The following is a 27,796-nucleotide window of genomic DNA, read 5'->3' as shown; positions in this document are numbered from 1 at the left end:
TCACAACACGGGACCAAGGGGGCCGACTGTCCCATCTGCAGGACTGAGGCAGCCAGCCGAGGCCACAGGTGCTGAGCCACACAGAATGGGACAGGCAGCCATGGACACCAGCTCTGGCTGCTAGTGGAGTACCACTTCTCTTTTCTGAGGAAAATGAGGCCAAGCTTGACTGAAGTAAAGGGCACATGAACAGAAACACCTTTATTACAAAAAACAGCAACAAAAACCAAAATGAAAACAAATTCACATTGTAACAAGCTACAATATGGCAGCAGATTAAAAAAAAATCCTCTGTACAATGGTGGGAGAAGTCCTGTCAGGACACGGAGGTCACAGCTGGTGGCACAGGTGCTCAGTAGCGGCGGGTGAAGCGGGCGTCACTGGGTCTGCTGCCCCGGCTCTGGCCTCCAAAGCCTCCCTGCATCCCTCCACGAGGAATCACATGGCCACGCGAGGCTCCACCCGGGGCGAAACTGCCACGCCTAAGAAGAAGCCCGGGACCGTTGTCCTGAGGTCCTACCTTGCGTCAGCGGTCCCCGTGCCCAGGTCCCCACTACAGGGCACCCCTGCTCCCACTGGGCAGTGTGGCGCTTACCCCGACATGCCCCCGCGGTTCATCATGTGGCCAGGCCCCGAGTGTCCAGACATGCTCCTCTCACCGCCTGCAGGACGAGGCACAAGCGGGCAGCTTGGCAGGGGTCGAGCCAACAGCCCTCCTTGGTCTCAGCCGGCCCCAGCGCACCCCGGGCCCGGCTCCCCCGGGGCCCCGGCTCCCCCGGCCCTCACCTTGCCACCTCTTGTGCTCGCGCTCCATCAGGCCCCCGTCGGCCGCGCCCTGCCACGCCCGGTCGTCTTCCAGTCTCCGGCTGTGCTCCCCCCAGTCACGCCTGCCCCTTGGAGAGAGACACCACTGACCTGCACTGCCACCCCGGGGCGGCGGACAGAGTGGCCGGCCGTGGGGGGTGGGACACAAACCTGGGGGGAGGGGGCAGCCCCCGGCCTTCACTCATCCTCTTGGTGGAGCCGTAGCCCCAGCCGTCGCGAGAGTCCCGGCCGTGGCGCTCAGGTCCTCCATGGCGCTCGGGGTAGTGCTGGACCAAAGGGAAGGGGGAGGTGAGCGTCATCCCTGACCCCCGACACAAGGACACAGCTCAGGACCAGAGTGTGTGGCCGCGGTCCCAGCGTCCTCCCTCACCGGGAGGTTAGGTTTACGAGGAAGGAGCCCCAGCCGATGCACGGCACCCGCGCTTCTCAAGCGTGAGACACCGACAACCGAGTGACCGCACCACACCGACGCCCACAGCCACACGACGAGCTCTCGCTCAAGGCCTCACTCCGGCCCAGGCTGTACCTCAGTCTCAGTGACTCCTGCCTTACCCCCGAACGGGGTGAGGAGCGGGAGCCACTACACCCAGCTCAAATGCTGACTGCCCGACAAAGACCCGACGCACCGCACGCAGCGCGCTTCCCGACGCCCCCGTCTCCTGCCTGACCACAAACGCCCCCGTCTGTCTCCTGTCCTCCTCTGCAGAGTGACACTTCCAGGACAAACGAAGACCCACCCAGGCCACTCCCGGTCCCCAGCCATCGGCTGCAGGCGACCCCGGGCCAGCTCGGTGATGGGAAACCGAGAGGGTAAGCGAGACGGCAGTGGGGTGGCACCGTGCGGCCGAAGCCCGCGTGGAGGGAGGGCAGCGGCGGTGGCTGGGTGTGTGGGGTCCCACGGCTGCAGCGGTGCCCGTGCTCACCTGTCCTTCTCTGTCGCCCATCATCGACCTCGAACCTTCTCTCCTAGAAAAGGTGATTTCCGTGAGAGCGGACGGGGAGGGTCAGAGTGCAGAGCCCTCCCTCCCACACGGCCACGGGCCCACGCGGGCTCACCTGTCCACGGAGTGGTTGGGGTAGCGGCCCCGGTCTCTGTGGTCGAAGTCATGGAAGCGGTCCTGGCGGCCGAAATCCGAGTGGTAGCGGTCATCCAGTGCAGCCCGCTTGGCTTCCGGCCAGTAGCCATCGTCGCGCCTGAGACGAGGCAAGGACATGAGGCAGGCGACCGGGGCCTGCACAGAGCCTGCAGGGCCCCAAGTCCCAACCACGGCCCTGGCAGGAGCTCCCCTTGTGGAAGGTGTAACCCATCCTTGGACTAAACACCCCGCTCCTGCCTCGGTGCCCCCGGGGGTGCCGAGCGTCCGGGTCTTTCACAGGTCCCACTCAGCAGCCACTTCACGGGGCGCCTGCCGGCCTTCTACCCCAGCCCCCCACGCCCGTGGCGTCCCGGCAGGCTCGGGCTGAGGCCCGGGCGGCTGCTCACCGGCCGTCCACATCGTAGGGCCGGCGCACGGCAGGCCGCCGCTCCTGCTCATAGCGCAGCTCCTGCTGCCGCCGCAGCTCCTCCCGCTCGCGGTGGATGCGCTCCTGCTCCCGCCTCCGCTCCTGCTCCACGTGCATGCGCTCGCGCTCCAGCCGCTCCCGCTCCATGCGCTCGCGCTCCAGCCGATGGCGGTGGAAGGCCAGGCGCTCGCGGGCGATCTCCAGCCGCTCCCGCTCCTCCCGCTCCCACTGGGCCTGCAGCCTCTGCTCCCGCTCGCTGCGCTCCCGCTCCCTGTGTGAGGAGGGCAGGCCGGGCCAAAGGCAGCACTTGTCAGTGCGTGGGTCCCCGGCACCGCAGCGGCCACCTCCTGTCTTCCCCTCCTCCTCCACCTTTCCCCAAGCCCAGCCCGATGCCCAGACCCCAGCCTGCCTGCCCTGGCGCCCATCTTAATTAAACACCCGCCGCGGCAAGGCCGCTTCAGAAACTGCATTTCGACAGGCACACGGCAGCAGTGCCGGGCCTTTCCTGATCCTCCTCGGCAAGTGAGATGCCCTCGGCACACCCCACCGTCCCTGCCCTGCCGGCCTCTTTCTGTGGTCTTTGCGCAGGCCGCCAATCTCAGCACAGGCCCTCAAGGTGCCCACCCGCCCAGCGGGCCACCAGTCCCTTCCCAGCACGGCTCACCTCCGCGACTCCGAGTCTCTGGACTTCCGGGACTCTTTAACCTTGTCAAAGGACACGACAGACCGCTTTTCCCGGCTGGCCGACTTTCGGTCCTGGCTTTTGGAGGCCTGGTGCGGTAAACAGAAGACGGTCAGGGCAGGAGGGCAGAGGCTCCCGGCACAGAGGCGGTCGGTCACTGATGGAGCCGGGCTCACAGGAGAGCCCAACAGAACGCAACGGCTCAAAAGGACACAGAGTCACCATCTCTCCCCTGCAGACAGGCTCTCAGCGTTTAGCCCAGGATGGACCACACGGTCCTGCCTCAGGCTCTAGCATGCTGCACTGAGAAGCGCGAGCCCCCACCCGGCTGGCTAAGTCAGACCTGCTGCTCTACGGCCTTCCCTAACTACAGTGAGACTCACTCTCCAGAGCGCGGTCTCACTGCCGGACCCCGGTTGGCCCGCAGCTGAGGCGGCCTGGCTAAACCCATCTGCCCTCCCTTCCCGGTCAGGGCCCTCCTCCATATGCACCATCTCCTCGGGAGTGAGAGCGCCTATGGAGCGCTGGCCACGTCCCCTGGAGCCCACCCTCCCCTTCCCGCTTTCTAGCTGCTCTCAGTAGGACTGAAGCAAGAAGCCACCCCCTTAAGACACCAACACAAGTGGGAATGGCCGGAAATCTTGGGGGACGGCTGTCGACAGGCCTTTCTCACTCAGCAGTGTGCCATGCTGGGCTCCGCCAACCTCAGAGTCCTGGTTGCACAAACATGCCAACTCTAGCCTGCCCGCCTTCCGAAGCCTCCCGTGGCCCAGGGGCCCCGGTGCCACGTGACATGGTCCTCTAGTGGTTTGGCACAGTGGGGAGGTCTGGGGACGCCAGACCCATCTACTAAGGTGGTCAGGCTCTGAGACTTCAGGACCCACCAAGGTCTGCAGCTGTCCCAAGAGTGGGCTTCCAGGAGGCGGCACAGGGCGGCCATCCGAGAGAGCAGCAGCGGCAGGCAGGCTGCTCTAGAAGCCTCGCCACCTCTCTGCGTTCTCAAAGGCAGCAAGCGTCCCTCGGACCCCTGGAGCACCGAGTCTGTCGCCTGACACTCACTCTCTCTTTGGACCCGGACGTCTTCACACTAATGACAGGCACACCTTTGGACTTGTCCATCACCACAGTGCGCTCGGTGCCGCGGCTTCCTGTGAGCAGAGGGAGGGCAGAGCTGAATTCGGAAGGTCGCTGCAGGACGCACATGAAGGGGCATGCGCGTCCCCGCCTACCTGACTTGGTGGTCCGCGAGCGCTCCGAAGGCCCGGGCTTCTGATCATCCGGGTCCTTGCTCTTCTCTGTGCTCCCATCATCCCCCTTTTTGGCATCGTCTTTTCTGTCGGCTTTCTCCTCCCTCTTCAGGTTTGCTGACCTAGGAGTGACCCGCAAGCCTCAGCGCAAGCCTTCAGGAGGTGACGGCTACCCAGGACGTGGGTGGAGGAGGAGGCCCATTGTGTGCGCATCGAGGGCATCTCTGGCACATGCCAGTGGTTGGTGGCAGGAGGGGCGCACAGCTCTGGTGGTCTGCAGGAGTACCTGTCACTGGTGCCGGCCTTCTCCTTCTTGCTGTCTCCATCTCTTCTGTCAGGCACTCTCTTGCCAGCAGGCTCACTTTTGGCCTGTGGAAGAGTCAAAAGCTATTGCCACCACGCCCTGGCTCCAGTGCCAGAGCCACGGCAGCACGTGACCAGTTACCTTCTCCACTGAGATCATTTTGCCATGCAGCTCAGTCTTGTGCAGGTGGCTAATGCATTTTGTTGCCTCTTCAGCTGTGGACATAGTGACAAAGCCATAACAGCGGGCTCCAGGACTTCGGGCGTTCGTCACAACCTTGGCCCCCACCACCTGGAAGGAAGCAGACCACCTCGGATACGGCTGCAGGCACGGACCCAGCAATCACCGCGCAGGGAGAGTGCGATGCGAGGCTCTGGCTGAGCTCCTTTAGCAAGGTTTAAAGTGCATGTGGGAGTGACAGTCCCACACGGGACTGAATCTTGGCGTAGTCACAGAGCTAGAGACAAGCAGGCAAACACAGATGATGGTGACACTTATCAGTGATGAGAGGTGGCTCACGCGAAGCCACCCGGTGGTCACAGCCAGTACCACATTCATGTAGAACCCAGCCCTGACAGCAAGCTCCAGTCTGTCCCCAAAATAACCCAGGACACAGACCTGTGTAGTCAGGACACCTGATCACTCTGTGAACCCCGAGATTGCATTATTTACTGGAGAAACCTGTTTCTGGTTGTGGTGTGGCTTGGCCCTAGCACATACCTTTCATCCAAGAGCTTTCTGCTTGAATATTGTAAACAGGATTAAATAAAGTCAACCATAGGGCTAGAGGCAGAGTAAGCAACCAGCTGACAGGGAGTGAACATAAAATTAAGAAAAAAATTATAGAGAGTAAGGGGAGTCAGGAGGATGGAGACAGACACACACAGGAAGTGGAGGGGAGGGACACGGAGTGGGAAAGGACTTGACTGAGATGGTAGGGGACAGGAGGTTTCTGGGATGACAGAGGAGGAGGAAGGTCAGTGGGGTGCTTTCTCAGCCTCTCTGAGCTAGCAGGCTTTCACCCCAGCACCTGGTTCCCGAGTCTTTATTAGTAAAATTGAACAACTGAGATTTTGCTAAAAACATTTGGCTCCCAATGTGGGGCACGGACAGAGAAATCACGCCAGCTGCAGACAAACTGAGAAGTCACCCAGTTTGCTGAGACACCTGGGAAGTCCTTAAGGAGAGTTAAGTATTATTGAAAGGGGAAATCGTCCCCACATTAGGGATGGGATACGGCTTTAGGACCCTGTACAGTGGGACTCTAAATGGCTTGAATGTAGAGGCAGAAAATGAAACGACCAATGACTTGGCTGAGACCGACATAATTACCATTAGTCTGATAATTCATATTTTATCCTTAATAGCCACAGTGGTTTTCTGTGCCAAATATGAAAAGTGAATTGATAAGATACAAGCCTTACAAAGACTTGTCAAGGAAAATACTCAGACACAGACAGAGGAATTCAGACAAGAATCTACCACACCATTGCATAATAAAACTGAAGAGGGGCGGCCCAATGTTATTAGAAAACCAACCTTAGTTTGACCAGCAGATGACAGGCACCACCCCCGCAAGGCTATGCAGAAGTTAACTGGGATCCTGAAGAAGTGTTAGATTTGAAGAGACTTAAGGAAGCAGTCATTTCATATGGCATGCATTCACCCTTTGTGAAGCAGATGTTAAGTTCATGGGCAACTCAGAACAGAATTACCCACCAAGACTGGAAAGATTTGGCAACAGCAATATTGGAAGCTGGTCCTCAGTTACAATGGCAGACATGGTACAAAGAGGTATTAGTATTTCCCAAGATCAGTGCCTAGGTGAAAAATCAATACTCTGCGATACCAAGGCAGCTTGACTTTGATGGTCACACGTTGGCGCTATGTCATTTAAGAGCTATGGATGATTGGGACAAGGCTGAAGAAACAGGACAGAGGTCTGAGTCATTTACTAAAATTATACAAGACCCAAAAGAAGCCTTCACTGATTTTTTTTTTACAAAGATTGACTACAGCTGTAAATAGAGTAGTATCAGATCCAGAAGTCAGACACATATTAACTGAATCTCGGGCTTCTGAAAATGCTAATTCAGAATGCAAAAGGGTGATTAGGCCTTTAGATTAGCATCAATAGACAAATGGATTAGTAGAAATACAAATGTATTGGTAGATATATGGCTAATATTGGATTTCACATTTATGATGCTACTCTGATAGAAGTAATTTCTAAAAGCTTTAAGAAAAATCAAAATGTCAGATGTTTTAATTGTGGTAAGCAAAAGGGATTGTAGGTGCCGGGCGGTGGTGGCGCACGCCTTTAATCCCAGCACTCAGGAGGCAGAGGCAGGCGGATCTCGGTGAGTTTGAGGCCAGCCTGGTCTACAAAGCGAGTTCCAGGAAAGGCCCAAAGCTACAGAGAGAAACCCTGTCTCGAAAAACAAAAAACAAAACAAAACAAAAAAAAACAAAAAACAAAAACAAAAAAAAAAAAGGGGATTGTAGGCAAGGCATTCATACAGACAATGTTTTTTCCAGAGATAATCCAAACAGAAGGTACTAGTCTTCTGGAGTGTGCAGAAAGTATGGTAAAGGCCGGCATTGGACTAATGAATGCAGATCAATCAGGGACGGGGGTGGGGTGGGGTGGGGTAATCCTTTGCCATCCGGAAATGCCTTAGGGGGCCTCCCGAAAGCCCCAGTATCAATTTTGGTTTGATCAGTCCCTGTCAGGATTGGAGAAACTCATCCACAGATCAATTAAGACTTAATGCCCACTGAATTGATTCTGAAAGGAAAACTGAGACTTTTTCAATTAGCAGGAATAGACCCAGCAGAAATTGTGGTACCTTTTACTAATTCTGAAATAGCGTCATTATGGACAGAAAATGAACATTGGCAAAGAGCTTGAAATTTTTTTTTGGGAGAGACTAACAACAAATATTCCAAAAGCAAGAGACTTCAGTTATAAAAGGAACTAACTGTATTCTCCCACATATAGTAAAAGGGACACCAATTTCTGGAGTCCTTACATTCTCTTACTGATAAAAATAAATCAGGAAAGGCAGGCTATAAGTCAGGAAAAATAAGTTAAGTGGCTCAAAGCCCTTATGATTCAGTTAAGAAAATTAGAGCTGTATGCCATTCTTATATTAGATTTTCCTAAATCTTAGTAACTGACTCTAAATATTCAGAAAGAGTTGTTTTACATATTGAAACTGCTGAAATTATTCCAGATGATTTAGAATTAACTTCACTATTTATTCAACTACAACAAGTAATCAGAAATAGGAATCGTCCTTTATATATAAAACATTATCAGATCCCATATGGGTCTAATAAAGCCTTCTAGCACAAGGTGATGATGAAATTGATCAGCTATTAATAGGAAATGTAGTAGAAGACTGAGAATTTCATAAGAAACACCATGTTAACAGCAAAGATTTGAAGAAAGATTTTTTTTAAATCACTTGGCAACAAGCCAAAGGAAATTACAAGAACATGACCTACTTGTTCCTTGTATAACCAGACTCCATTACCTGCAGGAAGTAACCCAAAAAGTACTCAAAGGAATGAAATTTGGCACATGGATGTGTTTCATTGTACAGAGTTTGGGAAATTAAGATATGTGCACCATAGCATAGATACATTTTCAGGATTTCAATGGGCAGCTGCTTTAAGTACTGAAAAGGCTGATTCAAGTTATGGCTATTATGGAGATATCTGTAGAAATCAAGACTGACAATGCTTCAGCATGTCTCTAGAAAGAAGAAACAGAGTCAGGCGGTGGTGGCACACGCCTTTAATCCCAGCACTTGGGAGGCAGAGGCAGGTGGATCTTTGTGAGTTCGAGGCCAGCCTGGGCTACCAAGTGAGTTCCAGGAAAGGCGCAAAGCTACACAGAGAAACCCTGTCTCAAAAAACCAAAAAAGAAAAAAGAAAAATGAAACAGGTTTTTACATATTACAATATAAAGCACATTACAGGTATACCACACAATCTGAAGACCACTAGACAAGTGAAACATCTGAAGAAAAAGGAGGGATCATTAAGAGAAAACGTTGCAAGAAAAGAATAAATTACCCAAGTGGTATCGCCCGCCTTTAGCTGACCGGCCTGAAATCCCAGCTCAGAGCCCCAGACTTGCCCCAGCACCCAGGCCACTGTCTTGCCCGAGTGGCTGTCACTTCTCCCTTCTTCTCCCCACCATGTGCCTAGCCTGCCCAAATTCTTGTCTCTGCTGCCCTCAACAGACATAAGTGGCAGATGGTCTTTAAGTGCTCCCAAGTCAATCAAGAATAAAAGCTGGCTTTGGAGTTGGAATGTGGCTCTCTCCTCTGAAGCCATGCCTTCTTCTTAAAGGAAAATCCAAAATCTGTCTCATATCAGAAGAGCCCCCTGGTATGAGGACAGAGGAAACCAAAGATATTATCTATTATCACTAACCTCATCATCTTTCGGTTTTCATTTGACGCTCTAAAACTTTTCTTAAGTTCTGAATATTATCTCAGATTAACTTTCTGTCATGATACTAGCAGTCAGACCGAGCACTAACTCATTCTAGAAATAAGCCTCATCTAGCTTCCTGCATGTGTTTTTCAGTTTGAGTCTGAAGCAGGTAACTAGGAACTAGTTTGGTTACCTCGGATGTACTTAATAGACTGTGGTCCTCGACCCTTCCAGAGAGCTGCTGAATATTGCAGTTAAAATGTTTCAAGTTTTCTACAATAAGCCGTGACCACTCCCTTGAGGCCTCCAAGGAGATGATGGGAATCCACACTGGACTGTGGTAAGGCTCACCACGGGGTAAACTGCACCACGCCTCTTCTGCCGCCAGGCCCTGCACAGACAGTGGACGCCTTTGGGCTGACTGCGGTGTTCTACCGAGCTAGGATTGCCACTAAGCTGACAACCACCACCAAAGATCAGCTTTGGACTACAAACGTTTTAGGACATTCAAATTGCTGAGTTCATATGAGACTGACATTTCCAGAACTTTCCACTAAAAAATACTTAATCCTAAGACTGCTAAATACAACCAAGCTGGACACTGAAAAGCTTGGCAGAAATAGCTTCATTATTGTAAATAGTTTTACTGTTAGAGTTAAAAAACCTTTCCTTTTTATATATAAGAAGGGGGAAATCTTGAAGGATATTTGATCACTCTGTGAACACTGAGATTGCATTATTTACTGGAGAAACCTGTTTCTGGTTGTAGTGTGGCTCAGTCCTAGGACACACCTTTAATTCAAGAGCTTTCTGATTGAATATTGTAAACAGGATTAAATAAAGTCAACCATAGGGCTAGAGGCAGAGTAAGCAACCAGTTGACAGGAAGTGAACATAAAATTATCAAGAAAAAAACCATAGAGAATAAGGGGGTATCAGGAGGATGGAGAGAGACACACACAGGAAGTGGGGGGGAGGGACATGGAGTGGGAAAGGACATGATTGAGATGGTAGGGGACAGGAGGTTTCTGGGATGACAGAGGAGGAGGAAGGTCAGTGGGGTGCTTTCTCAGCCTCTCTGAGCTAGCAGGCTTTCACCCCAGCACCTGGCTCCCGAGTCTTTATTGGTAAGATTGAACAACTGACATTTAGGAAAAGCAAGATCGTCTCTGTTCCCTCTTGAGAAGTGGCTGCTCACCTTGCCGTATCGGCTGAATAGGTTCTTCAGATCAGTGGCTCTAGTCGTGGACGAAAGGCCACTAACCCAGAAATTCCTACCACAGCTGCTGCGACCTGTACAAAAGGAAGTTCTGGTCAGAACCTCAGCGTCTAGACAGCTCCAGGCTCAGCCACTCCCAGCACTTAAGGACATGTGCCCAGGACACAACGGCATGGCCAGGTCCAGGACAACAGTGTTGGTCTAGCCACAGAGGGCAGTGGCATGTATATACAACAGAGAATGGACCTCAGGCTCTCCAGCAGCCAGGCAGTTGTGAATGGCTGAACTGACCCAAACTCAAGATGGCTTCTGTCCATAAAGCAGCCACTGCAGGTCGGTGTGTGCCATTTCCCAGCCTACACACTTTTTTCAGACAGGACCTGACTAGATAACTTAGCTGGCCTGGAACTTGCCACCCTCCCGCTGCCTCTGTCTCCCCAGTGCTTGAAGGAAGGGCCTAACCACCAGAGGCCACTCGGCAAGTGACTTTAACCAGGGGCTCTGGCACCTGCCAACTGCAGTGGGCTGCATGTGTGCATGTGTAGGCGAAACACAGGCCAAGATGAACTTGAGGCCCACACGCTCTAGGAGACTGGTGTCACCTAGAGGACCTACCCTTCTCCTCTCGGGAAAGCCTCTTTGTATCCGAGTCTTCTTCGACAGAACTAGAGACAAGAGACAGTGTCATTCAAGAGGGCTGCATGCAAGAGACAAAACCACAGCCCTAAGGACCCGCCAAAGCTGCATACCTACCCGGCACTTAGCTCTCAAAAAGGACACCCCGACAAACATGGTTTGGAAATCTGACCTAACATAAGATTTCATACCCACAGGAGTTAATTAAGTTTCTGCCGGGCTAAAATAATTAAGAAGAATTAAAAAGCAAACAACCGTGGCAGGTTGAGGGAAAAAAAAAAAAAAAAAAAAGATTACAGAACCAGTGTAAAATAAACAAGAAATGAAACTGCCTGAAGGAGCTAGTGCTGGGCAGCGCGGCTGCCGACTGCAGGCTCTAAACAGCTCATGTGTCACTAGTGACAATGAAAGGAGATAGCATCTGGTCTAGGACTGAGAATCAACAAACCTCATTTTCTGATCAGCGCCCTCACTGGCTGAGGACTCTTTAGGAGCTGCAGGGACGTCATTACAAGCGTCAAAAGCAAACTTCTTCACGTCGTCTTTGCTATCTTGGGGCTCGGGGCTCAGGGCTGCTGTGGGCGCTCTCGCCAGCTCCTGGCTGGCGGCCTCCGTGAGCTGGGCAGCTGCGCTACTCTGCTCAACTGGCTCCTCTAGCCCTACAGGCTCGTGCTCCGTCCCAGGGCCTCCACCTGCGCCCGCGACTTCACCCGGCGCCTCCGCCGGCTCCCTTTTCACTACTGCTAACGGGGCGTCTGCCTCGCTCCACTGACACCGAGTGCTTGGAGACTCAGACTCGCTGCTGCGGACCAAAGCTAAATCTCCCTCCTCCTCTTGCTCTTCTTCCTGCTCTTCCTCCTCTTCTTCTTCCGGGTGTCCGCAGCTCTCAAATAGGTCCTCTTCCTCCGCCAGCTTCCTGTCTGGCCCCACACTACTCGTGGCCTGGGCAAAGGGCTGCTCCAGCTCCGAACCTTCTTCTTTTACTGGCTCAGATTTACAAGTTTCCCCCAAAATGTCGAGTATTTTCTCATTTTCTACGGATTTAACAGGAATAGAATGGCACAAGGTTTAATCACCAGGGAAATAAAGCAATCACAACTGCGGCTCGGGCGCGGCGGCCCCGCTCACACCGACAGAACTGCTGGCTACACAGAGATTGGAAAACCCGCTACACAGCGCCTGCACTCTACCTGCGCCCTTGGCCATGGCGCCCCCAGCCTGTGCTAAGGGCAGAGGCAAGCATCCCGGAGACTTCACCCCACAACCTTCTGAGTCTTGAGTCTTCGTTCTGTGCACTGTGTCAATGTATGAACCAACTCTTCTCAATTCAGCTTGCGTCCAAGTGCGAAACTGAGTGCCTGGCCTTCATGCATCACTAATTGCCTGATGCTTTGCCTTCCTTACAGATCGTTTAACGTGCGGAGCGCCGGGTCTTCTGGCGTGTGGAGGCTGGCAGCCCAGAGGGACAGTGTTTTTTTGAGATTCTCTCTTAGAGGTGCACTCCTCTTCGGGGGGGATCCAGTCATGTCATAGTCACGTGACATTCCCTATGCTACCTGCACTGCCTGTACCAACACCACACGGTGACATGCTGCCGGAATCACAAGATCTGCTGGCGGCACAGAGCTCTGTTCACTGGAGCGAGGGCATTTTCATGCCAGCGCTTATGTTTAAAGGCAGGAGACCGAAGTCTTTGCCATGCGGGCAGGATGCCCTACAGGCTGCTGGCCACGTGCACAGATCTTGTGATACGGCTGGGTTTCCAATCTCTATGGTCCTGATGTGCTCTGGACTGTAAAGCACTAGAGCAATGCACACTAGAGTGCAACCAGTGGTTAGCATGAGCCTCCCCGCTGTGGGCAGAACCCGCTGCTGAGCCCTGCATTGGACAGTACCTGGCTCCAGGGCTGCCTCTTCCATTTCCTGCAACAGAAAGCACAAGTGAGAGGCTGCCCAGGCCCAGCCCCACCCCACCATGGCCTTCACGGAGACTAAGGAGGCTGACCACCCCTGGGACTTCGGGGGTCACGTGGACCCAGAGGAGTGGCCCTGCTTGCACAAGGCAAGCCCTGCCCTGCTGGCCTCAGCCTCACGAAGCCCCAGACCTGCTGCTGATCCTGTTGCAGGGCACCCAGGAGCCCTCCTGTCTCCCTGTGGTCACAGTCCCTTGGGACTGAACTGGAGATGGGGACCATGGCTCTCGCCCTCCTCCACGTGTGTCTGACTGCTGGGGACAAGCCTCTTGGCACTCTCCTCACCTGGAGGAGCCTCGAGCTGACTTTCTGGAAATTTAGGGCCAAGGGGAAATAGGCAATGGCAGTTCCCCTCCCACCCAGGGCACTTCCCACCTCCCTCAGTGATGACCCAACTTGTCCCAAGAACCCTACCCTCCCAGCTGCACTCTGCTTTGCCCAACGGTGCCTTTTCCAGGCCCCACAGGGGTTGGCCCCACAGCAATGGGCCCCTGGCTCCAGAGGCAAGGTCTCACGCCCTCAGGCCTGCACGAAAAGCCTGGGCTTCTCTTGGTGGCCACTCTGATTCAGGCTCTGCTGCTGCCTTCTAAGGACCACCTAGGGTCCAAGGAGACACTGCACTCTGAACGCCAGTCAAGCGTGCAAGGCCCTGTGCTCCCGGCATGTTAGTGTCCTTTAGACAGACTGTGAGTGAGGCAAGGGTTGTGAGTGGGTTTGTACCCCAAGCTGGTGCCCTGGGTGCTCTTAGAAGGGAGGCTGCCTGACCCGGCTGGGACAGCCACTCCTTCATCCCTGTCCCTGGTGTCCCAGCCCTCACTGGAGACGACAGGTCCAAGCTGAACACCTCAGGAGGCTGAGGGCTTGGCCGGCTCCCCCTCAGGACTAGCCCACACTGCAAACTAAGCTCTAGAACTGGACACAGGAGCAGTGTGGCAGAGCGACACTGAGGGAACTTCTTCATCCTGCAGTGTCTCATGTGAACAGGACGCTAAGGCAGACAGACACAGGCTCTAAGTAGTGCCATCTCCGTGAAGCAAAGGCAACGGCCTGCGCACCAGAAAACCATACACCAAGGCTCCTTTCCTCACAGCTTTCCCTAGGAGGCACAGGACCCACATGGACCCACCTCACCCCTTAGTGCTCACCTTGTTCTCCGTTTTTTCTCCTGTTTTGAGTCAGGGTCTCACTATGTAGCCCTGGCTGGCCTGGAACACACTATATAGACCAGGCTGGCCTCGAACTCAGATCTGCTGCCTCTGCCTCCTGAGTGCTGGGATTAAAAGTGTGCGCCACCACACCCAGCTGATTCTAAAGTTTAATATTTGCATGGACATCACCAAACATCAACCATCATAGTTACCTGGAAAACCTGGGCAGTGTCTGTGAGGAGTTGCCCCACAAGCAGCAGGAGAAGGCTATAACCCTCACCCCTCCTACCCCATCCCTTCTCAGGGAGACCCTATCCCAATGTCCTTCTCTAACAGTGAACCTACAGACCGGATGGCCCCAGTCCCAAATGCATGAAGCTTGGCCCCACAAGTATATACATCACCAGCCAAGTGAGGCGCTTGGCAGTGGCCACAGCTTCTGAAAACCAAACAGGCCTTCAGGCTGCCACGTGGCTACTGCTGAGGAAGCCCGACATTAGCTCGGTACCCCTGACCCTCATCTCACAGAGGCAACCCCAATCCCGAACTCTGGAGGACAATCAAAAGGAAAAGGCCTACATCTACCCTAGTGTGTTTCCTGCCATGCTGGGATGGGCCAGGGGCTTCACCCTCATCGACAGCCACCGAGGAACACTGGCCTTAAGCCTCTCCTAGGCAGGAACTCGGGCAAGGTCCTTCCCACTTGCAGCCAGAGTCTAGTGTGTGTTTCCAGCTCCGCCGAGGCCACAGGCTTGTCCTCTAGGGCCTCCAGAACTCACCGTCTGGGCAGACGACCCTAGCTGATGCAGCTGCCAAGCAATGTGGCGTGGCTGAGGTGGCTTTTAGAAGCAGGGACTACTGAGTGTACAGTTGAGAAGTGTGACAATTTACCTGCAGGATGGTGAAGTCAGATGACGACGTATCCACGTTGTTCATGGCTTCCTTGTCGTCTACCTGTTGATAGTTTGTGATGCCATAGGTGAGGGACAGTGCCTATCCCAACATCTTTTCTGTGGCTTAGAGTGTCGCCCAGTGTAGTGAGGTGGAAGAAACCACTTTGTTCTGTGACTGCAACAGTAGCACTTGCTGTGACAGGCACGGCTGCCACTCTAGGTCAGGGGCTGGCAAGTCTGCTTGGCTGTGAGGGGGGCTGGTCCTGGGTGTGACACTGACGTCTGGCCCTACAGAGCAACAGTGAGGGGCAGTGACAGGTACAGTTTGCTTGTGCGCATCTATCACAATTGCAGGTGTGTGGCAAGGGCACCACACCATTTACTCATCAAACCTGGAATTTTGGTGCCCAAAGCCCAGAAGGGACTGATGGCCGGCCTGAGGTCACACTGGCATTGGCACACTTCATGCTGATGTTCCCAGGCCACGGTTTTCTTCACACTGTAACTGGCCCCCACCAGCCAGTCCACTCCAAAACCTTGGTCTCCTGTGCTACTTTGCAACAGGGAGTCTTCGACAGGGTGGGCACTTGGGTTGTGCCTTTTAGGTGCAGATTCTGAGACCCTGTCTGTATCCTAACGCTCCACTCAAATCCAGTGTGCTGCCTACAAAGACAGGCTCCACCAGCTCTCACCGCAGGGAACAGAATGCTCCCGGCAGGACAGGAGTCCTGGGAAGGCCAGAGGCCCACTCTCCTCTCTCCAGACAGACATCAACCATAAAATCCTTCAGCACAAGACTGCCTGGAGGCCTGAGCCTGTGCCCTGCAGTGAATGCTTCAACTGTCACTCACCAAAGCCACATGAATTATCTGGGGACGTCCTGACAGTTTTACGAATGACAGTGTCTGTGCCTGAGGATGCAACAGGGCGCCCAGTGCCTGGCATGCCAGTCTAAGCTATCACAACCTTGCTATGGTCTCACATGTCTTTGTGTGGAGAATCCCTGTCAGGGCTGAACACCTCGGGGGCAGCAGTTCTGAGCAGCTGCTGACTGCTCCAGCCGGCTGTACTACACACTACAGCCCAGGCTCCCCTAAGGGAGAGTGATCAGCAGCTGACCCTGTGACCCTGCTCTGCCACCCAGGCCACCTAGTGCCCCTCCCAGCACCAGCTGCTTACAGCATGCTCCTGCAGCGGCTCCGGGAGCCCCTTCAAGTCGCCTTCCACCAGCTCAGTGCTATCTGCCAAGCCCTCGGGGAGCGTGGCCTCCTCCTCTTCCTCCACACAGTCTGCCACACTGCCACTGTCAATGTCAGCCTCGTCCAGAACACTGATGTCCATCATGTCCATGTCTTGCAGGTTCTCCAGGCTGGTCTCCACATCTTCCTGCAACACAGAAGACACCGTCATGGCCATGCCACCACCATGGCTCTCCCTCTCTTCATCCACTGAAAAGGTAATACATACCTGTCCATCCCCAGAATTCTCCTCAAGCCCGTTGTCCTCCACACCCTCGTCTTCTGGCTTCCTCCCTGAAGAGACAGCACGTGGGCATGAGGCCAACAGTCTGAGCTTCTGCAGGTCCCCAGCTCTTGAGCTCACTGCACAGGCCTGGCCTCTCACCCTAGCCAGGTCTCTCTCGGTGGGTCTCGGTGCACTGTTGTCAGGATGCTTAGGGTCAACTTGACAGAATGGAGAATCCCCTAAGATGGACCACAGGCCAGCAAAGGACGCACACGCTGGCCCAGCAAGAGGGCTCAGCAGGGAAGAGGCACATGTCACCAAAGGCTGACTACCTGAGCTCAGTCCCTGGAACTCATATGAAGGAAGGAGACTTGATTTCAGCAAGTGTCCTCTAATCACACAGGCATACGCACCAATAAATAAAGTAAATGTAATAGGGTTAGGAAGCTGGCTCCGTGGTTAAGAGCACTGGCTGCTCTTGCATAGGACCTGGGTTCAATTTCCAGGACACACAACCATCAGCTGCAACTCCAGTTTCAGGGGATCAGACGCCATCTTGACTGTTCACATCCTGACATGGCCTGCCTCCCCAGCTCTATCACCCTAGAGTTCAGGAGTTTGAGGCAGAAGGATAGTTAGGTGGAAGCTTGCCTGAGCTACATACCGAGCCTGTGTTCAAAACCCAAACCAACCAAGCAAACCAGCACCACTTGGGCAGCACTGCCGTCAGCTGCTGGCCACCCACAGGTGCAGTGAGCTGAAGTGAAGTGAACGCTGAGGACAGGCTCTGGGCAAGACACGTTTTGTTTTGAAAACACAGACCTTCCAGCCTCCTTCCTTCCTTGAGACAGGTTCTAATTACATAAGACCATGCCAGCGTGGAACTCATAGAGATCCTCATGCCTTGGCCTTCCAAGGACTGGGACTAAGGGTGTGCACCACCACCACCCGGCCCTCTTTAAAAAGCAAACAACAACAACAAAACTTATCTACTTATTTTTATGTGCATATATGTTTTGCTGGCAAGAACATGTGTGCACCACGTTGTGTGGGGTGCCTGTGGAGGTGAGAAGGAGGCATCAGAAATGGCTGTGAGCCATGTGGGTGCTAGGAGTGGAACCTGGGTCCTCTGGAAGAGCAGCCCACCTTCTAACGGCGGAGCCGTCTCTCCAGCCCTTCTCCGCTGGCTTGAAAAGCATCTGCTGCAATCTGAATCTGTCTGGTCAGGCTAACTTCAACTCTACGCAGACCAGTAGTTTGTGCAGGTGCTCTCCCTCCTCAGGTGACAGCTTCTAGTGTGTCCCTCATTCAAATCCCACCTCACACGACAAGCTTCACTCCTACCTCAACTGGCTTTTCCCCGTTCTCCTCACCTCACCAGCCATGGGCACCAAGTTCTTTCAGGGTTTGCATTTTACTTATTTGTGAAGAAAATACTTTTTCAAGTTTTGGTTTTCACATTTACATGATAAACACCACAGCACACACGTGTATCATGTAGAGGTACTAGGATAATCTGTGGGGGTTGGTTCTCTCCTTCCATTGGGTGGGTCCCTGGAATCAAACTCAGGCCACCAGGTTTGGCTGAAAGCACCTTTACCCATGGAGCCATCTCAGAGATCTGTAAGAATGTATCTAAGAATAGCAGGGTGTAGGCAAGACATAGTTTTTAGGTTGGCAAGGGTCACACAGCTGTGCAGACCTGGCAGCCCCATGGCAGTGACCAGCCTGCACTGTGAGCTCTGTGGCACTCCAGCGCCCTGAGCAGAATCCCACTACTCACCACACTGAATACAGGGCTGGCAACTGAAGAGTTCATCATGCTTGTCTCTTGTTCTATGGTACTGAGCATGGGTTCACACTTGGGAACACACACACACTTTGAACCTTAAAACCAGTTTAGAAGCCAGTCTGGAAGTAGAGCAGGGACCCAGCAGCTGCGTGGCCACCATAGGACTCTGCATCAGAGCCCACAGGACTCTGGGTATAAGGAAACACCTAAGCACGCCACCACATGGGCAGGCCACCCAGCATCCAATCTCCCCAGTGCTGGAGATGCTCTACCACGCAGACACACTGCCCTCCTGGACTCAGTCTGAAACAAGGTCTCCTGACAGAACCGAGGTGTGTCGGCCCAGCTAACTTAAACTTGATGCAATCCTTCTGCCTCTGGCCTGGGTGCTGGTCATGAGAATGAGGCAGCAAGCCCAGCTGGAACCTCACCTCACACTGCCCATGCACCCCAGGCCCTGGGATCTTGTGCACCTCTGTTCTTTTACTTCATCCTGTGGACAATTGGCCACACGCACTCACCAGCTCCGACAGCCTGGGAAAGTGCCATTTTGTTATCATAGCTCTTCCCTCCAAGGAGTGAGCAGCAATGGACTCCTTAAGTCTTAGGGTTTTTCCTTTCTACTCTGGAACAGTACAGAATGTTCTTAGCTACGGCACTTGGCCATATCTCTACTATAGTAATTTCTGTGGGGCTGCTGGACTCCTTAACGTCTTTATTAAATTTTGTGTCAGTTGGTGGTGGCACACACCTTTATTTATTTATTTATTTTTTGTTTTTCGAGACAGGGTTTCTCTGTGTAGCTTTGCGCCTTTCCTGGAACTCACTTGGTAGCCCAGGCTGGCCTCAAAATCACAGAGATCCGCCTGGCTCTGCCTCCCGAGTGCTGGAATTAAAGGCGTGCGCCACCACCGCCCGGCCATCACACACCTTTAATCCCAGCACTTGTGAGTCAGAGGAAGGTGGATCTCTGAGTTTGAGGCTAGCCTGGTCTACAGAGCTAGTTCCAAGACAGCCAGGACTATTACACAGAGAAACTTTGTCTTGAAAAAAAAAGAAACAAAAACCAAAACCCAAAAAATTTTGTATGTGTGCATGAATGTGCACGTGTGGAAGCCAGAGTGCCCTGCTCTATATCAAGGCCAGCCCGACTACACAGTAAGCTCAAGCCAGTCAGCACTACATAACAACACCCTACCTCAAAACCCTTCTTAGTTACTTCTCTGTTGTGACAAAGCATCATGACCAAAGGAGAGCTAACTGTGGCTGCAGAGGTGCCCATCTCTGCAGGAAAGCATGGCAGCGAGGCAGACATACAGACAAGGGGAAGGGGCAGGCAGCCGAGCTGAGAGGTAGGGAGTGGTCATGACCACAGATCAACAGACAGACTCAAATCTCAAAGCTCGCTGTAGTATAAACTACCTCCAGCAAGGCCATACCCCCTCGACCTCCCCAAATAGCAGCAACAACTAGGGACCAAGTTCTCAAATGCCCAAGTCTGTGTGTGTGTGTGTGGGGGGGGACGACGACACATTCTCATTCAGACCACCACAGAATCCGTACATGATTCTTGAGATTTTTTTTCCGAAGCATGAAACTAACCCTAAACACAACTCTCAAAGCAAAGCACAAGGCAAGGCCACACTCGGGACACATTGGCCTAGCGTCCCCAGTCTTGTTTCCCAAGAGAGACAGAGCCTCCCTCTCCTGCTGCCCTGGCTGACCTAGAACTCGCCATGTGGACCAGGCTGCTCTTCATAGATATGAGCGCTGGGATTAAAAGGCCAGGACATACACGCTCACCTCCAGCCACTCCATCCTCTGCAGAGGGGTTCATGCTGACTTCGTAAAATTCTGCAAAACCTACCAGGGAGGAACACCGTGCTAACCTGAGACAGACCCTTGTAAAACTTGAAACCATTGAGTTCATTTGTGAAGCAAGGTCACACTTCTCAGCCAAGAATCTTGATCAAAAGCCAACGACAAGGTACTCGAGAACTCTGCCACTTACACTCAGCCTGTGTGGTAAGGCACTCAGCTGGAGGAAGGAAAGAACAGAGCCCCGTCCTCTGGCCACAACACACATGGGTAAAACACCAAGTCAAAGCAGCCCTGTCAAATTGTGCATAGGTTCAGATAAAGCCAGCCCTGCAAGGTGAGCAGGGGCTGCAGCAGTTTGAGGCTCTAGTTCTGTGTCAGTGAGGTACTATAATGAGCAAAGCCAACAGCCAATGGGGGTGGTTGGCACCTTGTAGTCTAGTGTGTGGCCTGAACACTCTGGTTTTTCCCTACTCATGCCCTCACACAATGTGCAGAGTTAAACCACACACATTAAACCATCAAGAGCACGCACAGCCTGTCACCTGAGGACAGGGCCTGGGCCTTCCTAGTTCAGAGTAGGTCACCTGTCAATCACAGCCAGCCCCTCTGACAGCACAGCCCCAGCAGGCAGGCAGCACACACAACACAGCACACAAGCCCAGCTGCAGCAGCCTGGCCACACTGCAGAGTGCCCACACCCTCATAGCTCACCACAGACGACCACCAAGGCGACAAGGGCGGGGAAGAACACAGCACACTTCACCAGATCTCACAGGCCAAGGAGGCAGAGGCCAGAGGACTAGGACTTCAAGGTCACCCCAGACCACACCACCAAGCAGAGGACAGCCTGGGCTACAGCAGGCTGTGTCAGCACCTACTTTAGAATGCCAGCTCTCCCAATCCTGAGTCTCTCCTTAAGGAGTTCGAAAAAAATACGTATTCCTCTGCCAGATGTGGCAGTAGGCCTCTGCCATCCCCGCTAGCTGGGAGGCTGAGACAGAAAGAGCACCTGAGCCCAGAGGTTCAAGACCACAGTCACAGCCAGAGAATGCTAACAGTCAACTTTCAGGAGGTGCATCGCCACCTCAGAATGATGTGGTGACATTTGGGCACACTGATGCCCAGAGGACAGATGTCAGGCTGCTGAAACAGAATGAGGCCCAGGGCTGGTAAGGGGACAGCAGGTGTGGTCAGAATCCAAACAGCCCCTGCAGGCTCATCTATTTTTAAAGCTTGGTCCTCAGTGGAACTGGGGAGGAAGGATGAGGAGGGGTGGCCTTGTTGGCAGAGGTGTGTCACTGAGGGAGGGCTCTGAGGGTCCAAAGGCCACAGCAGGCCCAGTGTAACTCTCCAGTGACTGCTACAGCGCCACACCTGTCGGCTCTCCGCCATGGGGATCAAGGACTAAGCCTCTGAAACTGAAGCAAGCCCTCAGCTAGATGTTCTCCTTTGTAAGAGTTGCCACGGTCGTGGGGTCTCCCCACAGTGACAGGACACTAAGACAGTGAGTAAAGGTGGCTGCCACCAACCCTGACAGCCTGAGTTCAAGTCCCAGGATCCACAGGGTGGAAGGACACAACAGACTCCTCAAAGCTGTCCTCCAACCTCCACATACAAGCCACAGCATGTGGACAAGCATGGACTATAAAGTACGTATATAAAAACGTGGTGCGCTGGGAAGCAGGCTCAGTGGTTAAGAGCACACACTGCTCCTGCGGGGAACAGCTCCTGGCTCGCACACCCAGGAAGAACCTAATGCTGTCTTCTGGCCTCTGTGGGGACTGAGCTCATCTGTACTGACCTCCCCCCCATACACATAATTAAAAAACAAATATGGCGGGCAGTGGTGATACACGCCTTTAATACCAGTGTTTGGGTGGCAGAGGCTAGGTGGATCTCTGTGAGTTTGAGGCCAGCCTGGTCTACAGAGCGAGTTCCAGGACAGGTAGGGATACACAGAGAAACCAAAACAAACAAACAGGGCTCAGACAATTCATTCATAGGCTCAAGTAACATTTTTTCTACACTTCTGTTTTCACTTGTGTGTCTGCCTCAAGTGCCCATGCTGACTGAGCCAGGAGAGGCACTGGGTCCCCTGGACGGAGAGGCAACTGTGGGCTACTTGATGTGGGTGCTGGGCACCAAAACCAGGTCCTCAGCAAGAGCGTATGTGCTCTTAACCGCCGCGGCTCTCCAGCCCCTATGTTTTTGTTTTGAGACAGTGTTGAGACAGCTGCCCTCAAACTTACGGCAATTACCCTGCCTCTGCCCCCAGTGACCCTTCGGTTTTGGTGGTGTGGTGTTGGAGTCAAACCAGAGCCTTGGGAATGCTAGGCAAGTTCCAGCCACCATGCCACAGAGCCAGCTGCTGGAGAAACGTTCCTGGCACGCAGAGAGAACAAACAAACTAAGGATTTTGCAGAACGAGACCAATTTGGGTAAAGCACACGGGTGTGAGATGCACATTCCTGAGGGGCAGGACAGCAGCTGTCTCCCACACAGTCTGAAGCTAGGCCTCTGGGATCATCCAACCGCCAAGGGCACAGCTGCATGCAGCCACACCTGGCTTACATTTGGGCGCTGAGGCCTCAAACTCGCTCTCACACCTGTGCAGTGCTCTCACTCACTGCTCCGGGGCTGAGGCCATGAACAGTTTTTTCTGTTTTGAGACAAGGTCTTATCATGGAGGTCTGGGCCTAAAACCAGCTGTGTAGACCAGGCTGACCTTGAACTCAGAGATCCTCCTCCTCTGCACCCAAGTGCACACGCCACCACACCACCACGCTCTGGTCTTTTTTACTTTGGGGTTTTAAGGAAAGCACATGCATAGAAGTGACCAGATACACAGGAAGGTGGGTACACCCTACTGTGCCAGCTCCAACTGCGAAGGAATGTCAACTCTGCACTTAAACTCATGCATCTAGCAAGATTTAAACAAACATTTGCTTTCGCTAAAAAAGCAAAAAGCAAGTAAATAGGAGACTGCTGGGCACACTCCCCAGCAGGGCCATCTTAAGTCATTTCCATAGACGGGCCAAAGCAGAGCCTTAGGCCACAGTGAGCAGCAGAGCTCACTCAGGCGCCGGCCCACCTGGGTAGCATGGCTGCTACTGTGCCCCCCCACCTCTGCCCCGCCAGCTAAGAGCTCAACTGCACAATGACCGAGACATCATCATCCCCTGCAGCCTCAACCCACCTGATTCTGTCAAGTTCCTGGGACTGGAGTCTCAGAAAGACGACAAGGACAGATAGCAAGACGAGGTAGGCGACACTGGGGCGGGGCTGTCGGATGGGAACCTGCTCTGTCAGGGCCTAGGACTCCCACTCTGGTGGCTGGGAATGAACCGTGTCTGTGGGGGTCTGGCGTTACGGGGCCTTATTTTCTGGCAGAGAGGCAGTGAGAGGCTCATCACATGGAACCGAAGGCCACTACCCAAGCCACCCCCATTACATGTTCAGGTCCTGTGTGACAGAGGGAAGTAGGCAGGACGTCCTGAAGGCTCTGCACCCACAGGGCACCCACAGCATTAAGTGGCCCAGAGGCTCCATACCTTTGCTGGGCCTCTTAGGCATCTTCTTGTTGCCTTCAGAGGTGACTTCGATTTCATCAGGATTCCCGCCTTCATCTTCAATGGCCTGAGGGGACAGCAGAAAGGCCAACCAATCAAACAGCAGATGGCAAGGCAGCCCCCATAGCTCCAGGAGCTGGGGGGCTCACCTGAGCCTGCAGTTTGAGCAGCCTGCACAGTCCAGCTCCACGCCAACCACAAAGGACATCCTGTGCCCAGGCTGGTTCTCAAGGATCTGGAGCCAGGTGCTATAACCTGCCACCCTGACCCCACTTACAGCCCCCCTGCTGCACATGGAACCAGGGCCCTGGCATCATCCCCTGATGGCTTTTCTGAAGGAAGGCAGCTCTGCTCAGCTTTTCTCAGTTGTCTTTTTCCTGAGGGGGTGCTTGTGGCCTCTTCACCCTGGGCCCTCAACATGGTGTCTCTCCCTGAATGTGGGACTAGGCTAGCAGCCAGGAAGCACCTAGTGTCACAGGCGCATGTGGCTAAGCCCAGATTTCCATAGGGTGCTGGGGATTTGAACTCGGGTCCTGACCCCTGTGCTGTGAGTGCTCTTTCCCAGCGAGCACTCATGGCCCTAATGACAGTGGCCAGCACCGCTGGGAGGCTTTCCTGGGAACTCCCTGAGGCATGGAGGCAGGTGCTCAGAGCTGCAGGCTCTTCCACCTTAAGTGTCCCTGAGGGACAACTCTCCAACTTCCTTGGCTTAACCCTAATGGCTACTTCCAGACCATGACTGCCCTCAAGGCACACTGACCTACTGGCTGTGTCATGGCCTCAGACCTTGCTGTCCCCTTCTATGAGTAGTGGAAAGTCCCCTTTCACACCCAGGGACATCATTTGCTCAGCAGTGGCCCCACACAGTCAGGAGCACCAAGTACACTAGTATCTCACTATCAACTGTCTCAACTACGACTATTTAGGCTCTGAGGCCTCTCTCCCTGAACACCGGTACACGCTGCCCCCAGGGAATGAAGTGAGACACCTTCCTGCAGCATGCCCTCATCCTGATGATGTTTCAAAGTAATCCCAGCACTCGGGAGGCAGAGCCGGGCGGATCTCTGTGAGTTCCAGGCCAGCCTGGGCTACCAAGTGAGTTCTAGGAAAGGCGCAAAGCTACCAGAGAAACCCTGTCTCGAAAAACCAAAAACAAAAAAAAAAGAAAGTAAGTTGCTGGGGAGAGAGAGAGAGAGAGAGAGAGAGAGAGCGCGAGCGCCCGCGCACTGACAGTGTCCCCAGACCTCCATCAGGCCCCCCAGGAGCCTCCTGTGGTGCAGAAGGGCACGGTGGTAAGGCAGCAGGGACAAGGCCCTGGGACAAGAGACAAGTGCCACCAGCAGCCCCTGCCCTGTCTCTGGGGACAGTCGGTTTTTAAACATCCCCAGGGTGAGGGACAAGCTGATGAAGGTGTCTCATTTCATCCCTTGGGGGTGGTGTGACAGGGCTTCTCCTCCCAGGCCACCTCAGCAAATCCCTCCACCAGCTGCTCCTCTGCCCGTTCAAAACAACAGGAGACGCTACCAACTGGGTGACAGAGGCAGAGGGCCAGGACTGCAGACCTGCTTACTCTCAGATCTGACAAACCGGCTGAGTGGGGGCAAGCACAGATCACACACTACAAGGGCAGTGTCCAGAAGCCCACCCTCAGCTTGGTGCTGCCAAGGCTGCTAGGTGCCTCCCAGGCAGGCTGGCATCACCCTGACCACCCTGTCCCACACCCTGGATGTCCTGTGACACCAGTGAGGGGCTTGCCTGTTCCAGTCAAGATGCAATGTAACTGGTCTGGGGTTCGGGGGTGGGGTGCCCACCCTGGCCTCCTCCCAAATCCACGGATGTTCTCTGCATATTGGTGGGCCAGAGCCAGGAGGCCACCCCCGGTGTCCTTCAGGCACCGTCCACTTTGTCCAGGGGCTTGGGTAGACCAGCCAGTGAGCCCCGAGGGCCACCTATCTCTCTGAGCACTGGATTGCAACTGGCTCCCCACCTGGCCTTCTTTGTGGATGCGGGGACAGAACTCGGGCCCTCACATGGCTGCCTGCTTCCCCTCCATCTCCTCTGAGCAGTCGAGGATCCAGGAGGGTGGAATAACTCTCTGGTCCTGTGTGCAGGCAGGAGTGAGCGTGCAGGCAGGAGTGAGTGTGCAGGCAGGAGTGAGCGTGCAGGCAGGAGCGAGTGTGCAGGCAGGAGTGAGCGTGCAGGCAGGAGGGGAGTGAGCGTGCAGGCAGGAGGAGTGTGCAGGCAGGAGTGAGCGTGCAGGCAGGAGTGAGCGTGCAGGCAGGAGTGAGCGTGCAGGCAGGAGTGAGCGTGCAGGCAGGAGTGAGTGTGCAGGCAGGAGTGAGCGTGCAGGCAGGAGTGAGCGTGCGACAGGCAGGAGTGAGTGTGCAGGCAAGTGAGTGTGCAGCAGAGTGGTGCAGGCAGGAGTGAGCGTGCAGGCAGGAGTGAGCGTGCAGGCAGGAGTGAGCGTGCAGGCAGGAGTGAGTGTGCAGGCAGGAGTGAGCGTGCAGGCAGGAGTGAGCGTGCAGGCAGGAGTGAGTGTGCAGGCAGGAGTGAGCGTGCAGGCAGGAGCGAGTGTGCAGGCAGGAGGCAACGTCCAAAAGCTAGAGGGACAGCTTCCTAAGGTGTGACACACACACAAAGCATGCGTTTCCAAGGTGGGGCTCGGAGTCCCCACATACAAATGACAAAAGGTGGCCCAAGGAGACTGAGTTTGTTTACCTGCACCAGGCTGCACGCCAAGCCTGTCCACGTGACCCCTGCCCTACCCTAAAGGTGAACCGCTACCCACTTATTCTGAAGGGACAGACTCGGAAGGGGTTAAAGGTCTTCCCGACAGAAGACCAAGGCCACCAGGTGGGCAGCAGAGGGGGGGGGCCTCCGAGGGCCGCTGCAATGCTGGGCAAGCACGCTATCGCTGAGCTGTGTGTCCAGCCCTCTTTTTAGAAACAAAACAAGACCCCACTACTTTTTCAAGACAAGGTCTCACTCATCACAACAGGGCCTCAAACCTCTGATCCCCCTGCCTCCACCTCCTGACAGGTGTACACTCCTGGCCTTAGGAGGTGCTTGGGGCAGAACTCAGGGCTTGGTCTATGCAAGACAAGCGCTCTACCAACTAAGCAGCCCTTGGTCCCTTGGAAACAGGCTTGCCTCACGCCCCTCCCCCTGGCCCCGTTAGTCCGAGCTAACCTTGGACACCCTCTGGCTAGCCTTGAACTCTGCTACTCAGGTTGGTTTTGAACTCCCTCTGTAGCCAGGGCTGGCCTTGAACTCACATCCGACTTATCACTGACAAAACGTTCTTTCTTCCCACCTTCACTAGTCCAGTCCTGGCCAAGCGTTGGAAAACTTTCTTTTCCTTCTCACCCCCTGGGCTGGCTCCTCAGGTTGTCTACGAACCCTGAGGGTCCCTGAGGTTCCGTGTCCCCAAGGGTCACTGTGTATTTTCCCATTTAAAAAAAGCAAAACAACCGACCACCCGTTCGGCCTCGGGGGCCGAAAGGGGACTTGGGTTCGAATCCTGGCACAGTCTGACCCTGCCGGGTGACCTTGGCCGAGTCCGTGTCCGTCGTCCCCCCCCCCCATTCCCACTTTGGGGTTGGGACTAGGCAGCGCGGGGAACGCGACGTCAGGGACCCCCGGGTTCCCGCCTGCGGCCTTACTTCACGGTGGTCGCCTGGCCGCGGCGTGGAGACTCGAACTCCTGCCCCAGGCCCGCGCGGGGCCGGAGCGGAGGCGCGCGGCGCGGGGGCCGCGGGCCGCCCCGCACCCGGCGGCGGGCGTCGCCATGGCGACCGCGGGGCCCTCCGCGAACCTCACCTTCTTCAGCCGCTCCATCAGCACGCTCTTGTTGCCGCTCGAGTCGAGGTTCCGCTTCCGCAGCTCCGCCCGCAGGTCGATCACCCGCAGGTCGCTGAGCCGCCGCGTCCCGGTCTCCGACGCCGCGGAGCTCACGGCCGCCGCGCCCGCCGCGCCCGCGTCTCCTAAACCCGACAGAGTCTCCGCCATTCCAGGGACCCTGGTTGCGTCGCCCACTTCACACAGACCCGGGTCGGTGGGTGTGCGTGCGTGTGCTTTTTGGAATTATTAAGTATTATGTTTTTGAATCTCGGCTCTCTTACCACAAAATGGCGCCGCCAGAGAGGGAACCGCTCCAGCCTCCCCTGAGGCGCAACTCCACACTGCGCAGGCGCGGCCGGCGCGAGACCAGCGCGCTCAGACGCCTCGGCACAAGCGCCGTGGGCGCGTCGGCGGGGAAGGCGCAGGCGCGT

The 27,796-nt window shown here is 54.6% G+C and overlaps 1 protein-coding gene across 2 annotated transcripts; it reads right to left on the bottom strand.

Moving 5' to 3' along the window:
- Positions 1 to 175: 175 nt before the first annotated feature.
- Safb (scaffold attachment factor B) lies at positions 176 to 27,703 on the bottom strand. Of its 2 annotated transcripts, none has more exons than XM_028859667.2 (21): positions 27,345 to 27,703; positions 23,508 to 23,592; positions 16,347 to 16,411; positions 16,059 to 16,265; positions 14,878 to 14,940; positions 12,761 to 12,788; positions 11,314 to 11,899; positions 10,845 to 10,894; positions 10,209 to 10,303; positions 4,703 to 4,852; positions 4,544 to 4,626; positions 4,240 to 4,379; positions 4,070 to 4,158; positions 2,993 to 3,099; positions 2,309 to 2,599; positions 1,882 to 2,019; positions 1,749 to 1,791; positions 976 to 1,091; positions 787 to 893; positions 596 to 662; positions 176 to 482 (listed from the first exon to the last, which is right to left on the bottom strand). In XM_028859667.2, the coding sequence occupies exons 1-21, from the start codon at positions 27,531 to 27,533 to the stop codon at positions 353 to 355; spliced, it is 2,829 nt and encodes a 942-aa protein (XP_028715500.1). In that variant the 5' UTR covers positions 27,534 to 27,703; the 3' UTR covers positions 176 to 352. The 2 variants fall into 2 exon arrangements, with proteins under 2 accessions (XP_028715500.1, XP_028715501.1); XM_028859668.2 differs by having other exon boundaries at positions 787 to 887.
- Between the last annotated feature and the right edge of the window lie 93 nt (positions 27,704 to 27,796).

This window comes from Peromyscus leucopus, chromosome 22, assembly GCF_004664715.2.
Source record: "Peromyscus leucopus breed LL Stock chromosome 22, UCI_PerLeu_2.1, whole genome shotgun sequence".
NCBI lineage: Eukaryota > Metazoa > Chordata > Mammalia > Rodentia > Cricetidae > Peromyscus > Peromyscus leucopus.
The sequence above is the reverse complement of the archived record's forward strand: the minus strand, read 5'-3'. Positions and strand labels throughout refer to the sequence as shown.